Source organism: Sinocyclocheilus grahami, unplaced genomic scaffold (assembly GCF_001515645.1).
Source record: "Sinocyclocheilus grahami isolate Dianchi unplaced genomic scaffold, SAMN03320097.WGS_v1.1 scaffold161.1, whole genome shotgun sequence".
Lineage (NCBI taxonomy): Eukaryota > Metazoa > Chordata > Actinopteri > Cypriniformes > Cyprinidae > Sinocyclocheilus > Sinocyclocheilus grahami.
Genome location: NW_015505340.1, coordinates 1,241,543 through 1,253,018, shown reverse-complemented (window position 1 = coordinate 1,253,018; position 11,476 = coordinate 1,241,543). Strand labels below are relative to the sequence as shown.

At 35.9% G+C, this 11,476-nt stretch overlaps 1 protein-coding gene across 1 annotated transcript in view; it reads right to left on the bottom strand.

The window, feature by feature from the left end:
• Nucleotides 1-1,645: 1,645 nt before the first annotated feature.
• Nucleotides 1,646-11,476, bottom strand: part of LOC107592974 (zinc transporter 8-like) — a 15,313-nt gene continuing 5,482 nt past the window's right edge. The window contains exons 5-13 of the mRNA XM_016282557.1: nucleotides 9,891-10,017; nucleotides 8,456-8,549; nucleotides 5,031-5,179; nucleotides 4,778-4,924; nucleotides 3,914-4,067; nucleotides 3,519-3,774; nucleotides 3,183-3,288; nucleotides 2,155-2,289; nucleotides 1,646-2,034 (exon numbers count right to left, since the gene is read on the bottom strand). Coding sequence (XP_016138043.1) covers nucleotides 1,889-2,034; nucleotides 2,155-2,289; nucleotides 3,183-3,288; nucleotides 3,519-3,774; nucleotides 3,914-4,067; nucleotides 4,778-4,924; nucleotides 5,031-5,179; nucleotides 8,456-8,549; nucleotides 9,891-10,017 — 1,314 coding nt within the window. The 3' untranslated portion in view covers nucleotides 1,646-1,888. The remainder of the gene's footprint in view (nucleotides 2,035-2,154; nucleotides 2,290-3,182; nucleotides 3,289-3,518; nucleotides 3,775-3,913; nucleotides 4,068-4,777; nucleotides 4,925-5,030; nucleotides 5,180-8,455; nucleotides 8,550-9,890; nucleotides 10,018-11,476) is intronic.

The following is an 11,476-nucleotide window of genomic DNA, read 5'->3' as shown; positions in this document are numbered from 1 at the left end:
CGGAGTGATCTTGTTCCTCTCACTAGAGAATATGCACTTACACACAACAGTTTGCTGATTACTCTTCTTATTCCCACTTCAAAAGGGCTTTTCTCTGTATATTTTGATTATTAGCTTGGCTTGATTTTCTATCCTCATCCAGTGGACTATAAGAGGATTAGACCATGGATGAGCAGGAGGTACAATGAGATACAGTAGCCTATTTCACTTAAAAGAGAATGAAAACAAGAGAGCGAGAGATAGCAATGGCGCAAATTAAGCTGCTTGTTCTTTTGCTGGGCATTCCTTTGAATAATACATCCAACAAGTGAATTAAGAGATGGAAAACAACATTTGTGTAGAAACCTGTTCTAGATTTGATTTAAATTCTCTGTTTATAATATGTAAAAGTATCTGACGGAAGAATAAGAGAGTTTGTTTGGAAGATCCTTAAACATGAAATATCTCATCCATCAATTTAAGAGTATAAACGAAGATCACCAGGTAAGCGACACAAAACACAAACGTTTTTTGACAGTGGACACGTTGTACATTCATCAGTTTAATTATGAGTGATAAAAACATACCAAAGATGCTTCTGTAAGGCAAATACACCAAACTGTACGCTACCAACAAATACAAACATACTTTTCAATTTTAATATTCACATTTTTTACTGAATATAGGAATATGGGTAACACTTTCCAATAAATTCCCTTTTAGATAACTACATTAACATAAACAATAAAAATCATTTAATGTTAATTTCAACATTTCCTAATACATTATTAAAATGTATTATCCGTTAATAACCTACTACTTAATAGACCCAAGCTAACATGAGCTTACAATGATCAGTTGTGTTTTTTAACAAATAACAAATATACATTTTTAGCTATAACAAATATGAATGAACACTGTAACTGCACTGCTTATTGTTAGTAACTCTTGTAACTAATGGAATCTTATTGTAAAGTGTTACCATAATATGAATATTCAGTCTTTGCTCCAGGAGTGTAAAACATAACATTGGAAATGGGACAAAATTACTGATCAGTCCTGTAGTAATAAAAGAAATGAAAAGATCTCTCAGCATTACAGAAATAAGAACGAAAAATAATGAAAAGAAACAAACAAACAAACCTAAGATCAACAATAAGATGAACGTACTTTTGATCTGTGGTAGTTATTATTATAATTATTAATTGTGTTCCTGGGGCTCAGTGGTAGAGCATTGCGTTAGCAGCACAAAAGGTCGTGGGTTCAATTCAGGGAATACACATACTGGTAAAAAAACGTATAGCCTGAATGCACTGTAAGTCGCTTTGGATAAAAGCGTCTGCTAAATGCATAAAATAATTATAATTATCCTTTTAAATAAGGGACGGTTCAAAGAGTACAGTACATTACACCAGCACAGTAGTCCTGTTTGCTGATGACAAAAAATAAACATATGAATGAAAAAAAGTAAATCGACTGAACAAATAATGTTATTGCATTACTATTCAAATTTATTTTCATTGCTAAAGTACCTTCTTACCTGGCTCAGTGAATTAGATTTGGCACATTTAAACAAGTTATTTTCCTGACAGATCTATTCACAACAAATTCTGCTTAAAGGGATAGTTCACCCACCCAAAATGAAAAATTCAGGTATTTAAACTCACCTTCATGCCGTTCCAAACCTGTATGACTTACTTTCTTTTACAGAACACAAAAGAAGAACAATTGGTCCGAACAACTTTCATGAGTAAATTTAAAAAAATAAGAGCAATCATACAGGTGAGAAAATAATGGCAGAATTTTCATTTTTGGGTGACCATCCCTTTAAATCCAAATTAGTGAAAAAACACACAAGAACAGAGGTGTCTGAAATCCAAAAAGACCTGATTTTGAGTCTCTGGGTGTTTCACTTTGTGGGGTCTTGACAGAGGCTACAGTCAGCCCTTTGGTCCGCCTGATGCTCCAGTTGAATGGTTACTGAATGGAAACTGTACGAGGTGAAACAGGTCTGGGTCATTTCTCTCAACACCGCCTGTGGCTCTACGGTATCATCTAAAGAGTTAAAAATGAACAGACGGTTATAAACTCATGGCTAGGGTGAGTATTTCAGATATTTTGCTTTAGGTTATGCAAATAAATGCCAAAAGATTCCATATGGAGTTAAAGTGTTACCTATAGCCACATGAGCAGAGAGCACAGCCTGGTTCATTGTCAAGGCCCAGATGTGAAGGTTGTGCACAGCTTTGACACCCTTTACTTTGAGCAGTTGTTCCCTCACCTCATTATAGTTCACACCAGCCGGCGTACCTGTGGAGGAGAAACACTGAGGCTGAGGAGTTCCTTATTAAAATCTTCATGTTCCAAGAAATGTTTTAATGAGGATAAGATGAAAAAGGAAACAACATTCCATAGAATGCCTAGTGGCCAATTAAACAGCTTGTATTTATTTATAGATACTTACAGTATATTTAAGATTTGCCTTCAATTAATTTGCCAGTCACAAGTTTTGACAGATCTACTTATTCATCATTATTTCTACATTCTAAATTAAGAATAATAGTTAACTCATCAAAACTGAAATTGCACGATGGAAGTATGACAATTTTGTGGTGACCAGAAATTTAGAAATTAAACTAATCAAAACTATCTTTTACAGCAGTTAATTCAGGTCCTAGAATTTGATTGATGACGTTGCACTGTTTTAATCGCTCAGTTTGTCCGTGTTTGCATGTTCCTATTAGCAATGAAGATGGCTCTTTCTTAAAGGTTAAATCATACATCACCTGGAGGTGGTGAGAAGAGACGATTGATTAATCAACCATTTGTTCAAATGATTCGTTCAAAAACAAAACCAGTGACGGTCATAATATGTGAGTCACTGAATCATTCACTCAACCAGGAACAAAATCAGTGACATCATTATGAGTGATTCAATCATTCACGTAATTGATTCTCTCAAAAACACTGATTCATTCAGGAACAGAACACCACTATTGCAGATTCACAGACATAGCAGATTCTCTTTTAGCTTCTTATGGGACTATTTTCATTGGAAGAACTAAAATAGATATACTTTTTCTGTAAACTTGTGATGTACACATATTTGTAAGCTTTTTTAAAGTCACCACTCTTTACCTAAATTACAGCTCTATGATTCCTGAAGCATAACTGAAACAGCAAAAAACACAAGACATTTGTACCTTCCATTAAGACAATAATAATGTCCCTCATGATGGTGATAGTGGTTCCCAGGACAAATAGAGAAAACAGGAAGGTGCAGATTGGATCTGCAATTTTATATTCGGGCTATAAAAAGAAAATAAATCAGTTTTTCATTAGTATTATGCCATCAAAAGTGGATCTATGCTTATCATTATCTGCCACACTATTACATTAAAATGCATTCAGACAACACCAGTATTCCCTCATAACAAACAGCTACTGGTTAAGTCAATGTTACTTTTACATTAAATACTGCTGGTTCATCAGTTAGGACTCATCAGACCTAAGAATTTAAACGGCTAATAATCTCTTACCTTAAAAAAGATGACGAGGGCACTGACAAGCACACTGACACTCTGTAGAAGGTCTCCAATAACATGGACAAATGCTGCCCTGACGCTAGCATTAGCTTGTTGTCTTTTACCAGACCCATGCTTCTCAACGTCATAATGATTAGCGTTAGAATTGCTGTGGCCGTTTTTCTTCCTATGGTCGTGACTGTGGCCGTGGCCACCGCTCAGACCACCGTGACTATGGCCATGACCTGACTGATGCAGAGTGAAGGCCATTCTGCACAGAGAAGGACAGACAGAAAATAACAGTTTTGTTAAAATGCCATAGATTAGTTAGTTATTAGATTAGGGCTATTAATAGTGTGCAGATATATTCTGAAATAAAACTGCATTGCTCAGTGAGGTTTTTGCCTTACATAATGTTGGCCAGTACAGCACAGCCAGAAGTAATGAGCATGACTGTGCCCTCAATAGTGAAGTCATCATGAATGATCCGTTCCACTGCCAGATACACCAGCACACCAGTCACCAGCCAAATGGTGAAGACAGATAGCAGAGCACCCAAGATTTCTGAAAATACCCAGTAGTATTTAAGTAGATGAAATTACTACTGTACTTCATATAGTTCATTAGCATACATCAAGAATATAGAAGAAGTACTATGAATACACTACTGTTCAAATATTTGGGGTAAGATTTTTAAACACGTTTGAAAGAGGTCTCTTATGCTCACCAAGGCTGCATTTATTTGATAAAAATTACAGAAAAAAATGGTGTAATATCATTACAATTTAAAATAACTATTTTGAACTGTCATATTAAAAAGTAATGTATTCTTGTGATGGCAAAACTGAATTTTCAGCAGCCATTACTCCAATCTTCAGTGTCACAAGATCCTTCAGGAATTATTCTATGCTGTTTTGGTGCTTAAGTAGCATTTCATATTACTGGCAATATTAAAAATGGTTGTCATGCATAATATTTATTGTGGAAAAATTATTTGGTCAGGATTCTTTAATGAAAAAAGTTCAAAAGAGCAATTTATTTGAAACAGAAATATTTTTAACATATGAAATGTCTTTACTGTCACTTTTGATCAATTTAATGTCTTAAATAAATTACTAATCCCAAACTTTTGAATGGTAGTGTATTTACTTTTTTATTTTTTTTAATTTTTTTTGTACATATAGTGTACTGTTTTAAAAATAGTACTATTTAAAAATCCATCCAGGAGTTTTGAGCCACATGACAACAATTTACTGTTCTACAAGTCCATTCACCTGCTCGATGCCAGCCATAATTGAGAGTGCGTGTAGCAGGTCTGGACGACAGCCACAACGAGCACAAACTGATGATGAAGCTGGTGAGGTCCACGAGCAGGTGTGCGGCATCTGTCATCACTGCCAGACTCCCAGCAAAATACCCACCTGTACACAGACCAGACAGCAGCGCATATTTACCAGCAATCCTTTGAGTGTGCAAAAACAAGTATGGCAGCCAATTTGCAGCCAATCAGCAGTATGGGTTACACACCTAAGATCTCGCCCACCATGAAGACCAGACACACTACTGAAACAATGTATAGGCGTTTCTTGGCAAGCTTTTTTTCACGCTCTCGGTCCTCCAGGGCACGGCTGTTATCGTGACAGTGCTTACTATCCTTCATCTCACCTGAGGACATACTGGAACAGTAGAAGAAACAGTCATAAACTTAAAGGGGTCATATGATGCGATTTCAATTTTTCCTTTCTCTTTGGAGTGTTACAAGCTCTTGGTGCATAAAGAAAATCTGTAAAGTTGCAAAGACTAAAGTGTCAAATCCAAAGAGAAAACGGCTCGTTCTAACACGCCTACATGTCTACGTCACGATGTGGAAAGATTTGCATAACGCCGCCCAAATGATCACGCAGAGAAAGAAGGCATAACTTTTATTCTCGCTGTTGCCACCGCACCGCGGCCATGTTGTGGAGACGCTGTGTTTCATTGTGAAAGCGAAACTACTTTGTTTGGCCTTCCAAAAGAGGACGATATCCGCTTTATCATGCCTAGAGCTGATCCGTGCTGGTCGCTGAGGAAATACATCAACTTTGTGCTGTGGATCACCGGATTGGCTTTCACCGTGGATGAAGCGGAGTCCAGCCCGGGGTCGTCTCATGTGGTTGCCGCAAGCCCGCCGGACGCTCCTTCATCGAATCCACCGGCCGCGCCGTTCTCAAACCCGCTGGCCGTTCCTCACTCTAACCCGTCGTGTGTGATGCTGTGTGTTTCGTTGGGAAAGCAAAACTACTTTGTTTGGCCTTCCAAAAGAGGACACAACTAGAAATCAGAGGTTAAGTTGTATTTACAACACTGTTCCAGAACAGTTCAACCCAAATATTCAGATGTGTGCAGCACATTTTATGGAGGACTGTTTCCTGATCCTGGTAGAGTAGACTACAATGCCGGCTGTTCTGACTCACAGACTGTAAGTACGTTTTCATATTTAAAGAATTTACAACTGATGATTCAAACGCGAGTTTTGAGCAGTGTAGAGTAGTGCTTGTTGTTTGTCATTTCTCCGATCACAAATGCAGACATGGTTTTACGTTTACGCGGCGCGATGCAACGCAACGCGTAAAAAGACAGTATAAGTCATTATAATCCGTAATTATTTCCCCACTGGATGCAACAAATGCTTCGTTTATAATGGGTTTTACTGGTTTTGTTTCGTCGCACCAGGACACAGCATCACAGTATGGTAGGGGCGTAACATTTCCATCACACGCTTGAGGTATTCAGCCAATCACAATGCACTGGATAGCTGGCCAATCAGAGCACACCTCGCTTTTCAGACCGATGAGCTTGTAAAAATCAACGCATTTCAGAAAGGCGGGGCATAGAGGAGAAACAATAATGTACAATATGTGGAAAAGAATGTGTTTTTTTAACCTTAAACCGCATAAACACATTTCATCACACCAAATACACAAACTAATGTTCTTTTTAGCAACATCATATGACCCCTTTAAGAAAATAAAGATCTCTTATGGATTAGTTTTGAATGACAAACAGTTGATTAATGTAAAAATATTTGCATGTATGACAATTCCCCTGCAGCCTGCAATGATTTAAATATATAAATAAAAAAATATGTAAATAACTTAAAGAATGCATAACAAAGAGCTAAAGTTATCTCTCAAAAAGTAGTCTTTTATTTCAGTTAAGTAGTTATAGGTGAAATATACTTCATCTCTGTTTGTTCTCTGTGTTCTTAAATAGGCTATGTCCAGTGTTAAGAAGGTTACTTTGGAAATGTAGGTTACAGATTACAAGATACCCTATATTTAACATATAATAAGTAGTGTAACTATTTCAATTACTTTATTAAAGTAATGTAACTAATTAAATTTGATCATTTTTTATTCCTTTTCTAAATTTCTAATGAATGTTTTCAGCTGTTAATCATTTTCAAACATTTAAACCAGGCAGGGTTAACCTTACAGTCGTACTAAACGCTGATTACTTTCAGACTTTCAAAATCCTCAAAAATCCACATGAATTAAGATTCTAAAAAAAAAATAATTTTATAGCACAGCCACTGTCAGACTTTCAAAATCCTCAAAAATTCACTTGAATTAAGATGATAAAAAATGTAATTGTATAGCACAGCCACCAAAATCAGACTTTAGCACCTCTTTTTTACTTTGAGATCGTTCTGAGGTTAAATACAGATTTAAAATCATCAGATATAGTTTAATAGCTATGATGCTGTTTTTGAAATCTTTGCATATGAAATATGCCAGGAAACACTGGCATCTAACAATGCCTTGGAAAAAAAGTTAATCTTAAAAAAAAAAAAAAGCATATAGGCTACCTCAACCCAAATAGTAAATAAAACAGTTATCAAATAAGCATGTGTCCTATTCTGTGTCTTAAACTCCTGAAACATCGATGTCTCATTTAGAGCTGTCAAAGCATTTTTGGAAAGAAATCAATTAAATCTGTGTGTGTGTGTGTGTGTGTGTGTGTGTGTGTGTGTGTGTGTGTGTACCTGGTATTTATCACGTTGTGGGGACCAAATATCCCCACAAGGATAGCAATACTAGTAAATTTTGACCTTGTGGGGACATTTTTGAGGTCCCCATGAGGAAACAAGCTTATAAATCATACAGAATTTGTTTTTTTGAGAAAGTAAAAATGCACAAAGTTTCCTGTAAGGGGTAGGTTTAGGGGTAGGGTTGGTGTAGGGCAATAGCACATACAGTTTGTACAGTATAAAAACCATTACGCCTATGGAATGTCCCCATAAAACATGGAAACACAACATATGTGTGTGTGTGTGTGTGTGTGTGTGTGTGTGAAAATATTCAGACGTAACCCCTTTTGTAATCGTAAACATTTTCATCAGTAGCCTAACTGTAATTTAATTACACGTTTTTTATCAGTAGGCTAACTGTAACAGATTATAGTTATATTTATTTTGTAATTAAATTACGTAACTCCGTTACATGTAACTAGTTACTCCCCAACACTGGCTATGTCGATATTGTACAAATGATTCCGTTAGAAAACAGCGGTCCGAACGAATAGAACCGAATCGCAAATCGATTCGGCCAATTCATTGAAAAGAACCGACTCAGGCACCACAGCAGCCCTGAACGACCCGCACGAATGTGTCTGTGTTCGTTTCTCACCCGGATTGGGGCGCAGTGCAAATTTTGCACTCCACTCAGACCCTTATGACTTTGTGTAATATCACTCATTACTGTTACATTAATGAAAGGAGGAAAACAAACATTTTCACTGTGCCCCTATAAAACATTCAAAATCTAATTCCAGTAAAAAAAAAAAAAAAAAAAACTCAACATCAAAATCAAAAAATAATAATTTGCAATACTTATAAATGTAAAAAAAAGAAGAAAGAAAAGAAAATGAAGAAAACATTAAAAACACTGAAATAAATAAAACAATCCATTTACCTTTCCGACGTGATGGTGTACATTTTTGCGCCGTTGTCCAAGGCAAAACGGATCTTTTCTGGATCATTTTTGACCATGGTTTTAGTTTTCCTTCACTTCACTTATTTATCAAACGTTTAAAATATGGGTTATTCCTATCTGAAATGCTAAAATAACGATAATAAATCATAAAAAATGCGTTAAACTCTTCCTGTCACAGTGCCTGCATCATCTTCAGGAGGTAAAGCGCTGATATCTGAGGCTCAGTGCAAAAGCGCTGTTATTTGAAGCCTTGTGACTGCGAACCGTGTGCAAACAGTTTCTGATTCAACTCTGATGTGTTTTTCTTATACAAACCACAATAGCATCCTTTAGGATCATTCAATCTGGACATATAGTGGAGGACAATAACTCGACCATTTACATGAATGAAGTAAACTATTGTTGAACTAAAACTTTCTCCAAGCTGCTGTGGTAAATGTTACAATTCTCATTTGTAAATTTAAAATGTGATTATACCAAAAGAGTAGGCTACAGGATCCAAATATTACAATTGTAACCCGTCTTTGTACAATATGCAGGAGGTATAAGTCTTAATATTTGGAGCTCGCAGAAAAAGCGGATTTATCTGAAGCCTTGTGACTGTGAACCGTGTGCAAACTTTCAGGCTGCTTGCAACTCCAGACTGTGATGATTGACTCTGAAAGAGCCCAAGAAAACTGACCTTTTGCAGAGACAATCAGTTAACACGTCCTTGAAGAGCTCCTACGCATTCAGTAAGTTGATTAGGTTTAAATGTTTGACTAATTTAATCACTTTAACTGTAGGCTACATTGTATTTTCCAAAAAAGTCACAAAGACTATTCAAATTATTAAGTTGATGCCAGTCATGCATTTTTGTAGGTCAAAACCCAGATACAAGTTAGCATTTTTTTTTCTTGAGGGAATCAGGGTCATGCTAACTTTTGGGTTGGCCTAAAAGAAAAAAAGTGTCATCACTGCAACACTCTGTTAAAGGGTTAGTTCACAAAAAATTTAAATTCTGTCACTAATTACTCACCTTCATGCGAGTAACTAATGACAGAATTTTCATTTTTGGGTGAACTAACACTTTAATATCAGATGAGTTTCAGTCTGCAAGTTAATTAAGCCTATATAAATTAAATCACTGCTTATCAAGTACCAATCTCCAGTGCGCGGTGTTGCTTTTCTGTGAGAACTGTGGTCATTTGTGCAATAAAAATGAGTTTTTTCATGTACACATGCAGACAGACACACTTTGCTGTTGAACACTGTATGTCAAGTTAAAGAAAATCTGGGGACCCCAGCGTTCTGTTCCAATTGAGCAATTACATTCTGTGCTCTAATGTGCTGACACCATGAAATATCAATTCAAAATTTGATTTTTAATTAATTCTGTTGCATTTACTTAGTTCTGTCATTCTGGTGTTCTCACCTGTAACTCTGTGCAAAAGGGAGGTGTCCTGCACCTCTGGGGGTAGAGCAGAGATCCTCTGGCGGAGAGCTGCGTCACTGGAGGCTGCGTTCTCAAGCTCCTGTAGTGCTCGGATCAGATCTGCAGTCTGAGATAGCGATGCAACGATTATAGATTTTGTTGGTACGATTATTGTCTGAGGAATAATCACGGCTTTACAATTATTATGCATTTATTAATTTTTAGATATTAAAGTGTTATTTATTGCTGGCTTTTGAAACGGAAATAACACAGTAACCAACAATACAGCACAAAATAATAATAAACAAAAGACAAACAAAAGTCCAAACAAGACCGTGAGGTCATCCAGGAATTAAAAAAGGTGACCTCTGCTCTGTAAACATCCATGACAGTACTTCTCTTTTGAAAATAACAAATGGAAATAGATCGCAAAAGTATTTAATGTTTTCAGTTTATACATTCTTTACATTGATATGAATAATACTACAACAGGGATAGTAAATAAAGTTAATGAAGTAGCCTATTATTAACTTTATTTGTCCCACAGGGGAAACTGTTACTAATTATGGAAATAAACTGAAATATTATTGTAATCAACTGTCATCCATACGTATTCATTTTAATAATCTTTATAATAATTTTTTATTTTACATGTGGCCTGAGAAAACCATGTCTATTATTTTGGTTTGTGAGATCGGAGATCCCGCTGCGCACGTGTACAAACATTCAGGAGGACACAAACTTCTTGAGAATGCTGCCCCGTGACTTTTATTAATAAAATAGATTAAATAGCCTACTGGAGAGACGCACAGACGCAGGTAGGCTAATTCACACAGGCAACTGTCACCTCTCTCTCAAATAATTAATTCAAGTAGCTAAATGTTATAATTAATGAATTAAAATAAATGTGATCTTACTGCACTATTTAATCTCTTTCTGATCTGAAGCGGGCAGAATGCTGAGCTAACGAGCTGTAGCTTTGCGTCATGTGGTTCTTGCCTTCACGTTGTACATTAAAATCGTTCAATGTACAGCTAGCCGTGCATTATCCCTTATGTATTCGCTCTTTAGCAGCGGTTTTGGTAACATTTCTATGAAGCCCGTATTTATAATACATTATAAGGGTATTCTTAAGGCATTATAATGAATGCATAATGCGTTATAAAAAAACTTATATGTTGTATCATCTCATGAATATTCATAAGAACAGTTTTAATATATTATAATATTTAATTATTTGTGGTTATAGCTTTTAAGAGTATGATGATTTATAACACAATGAACACATTGCATCCACTTTTACAATGGATTATATTTCTCATAGTTTTAATGTATTATAAGTCTCATATATTGCCATTTTTCTTATGCTTCTTTACTTAAAGCGGTCAAAGACCACTTATAAGTAGTAATAATAATAATAATAATAATGTTTTTTTCTCTCAAACAGCCATAAGATCAGATATCAGATCAGATGAATGTTTAATATGACACATTTGCTTTGGACTATTTTTATTGTAATATCAGTTTGATTATTTTGATGGTACCCTTTAAACAGCTGTTGATAAGTGACTCTGCAACTACAGTGG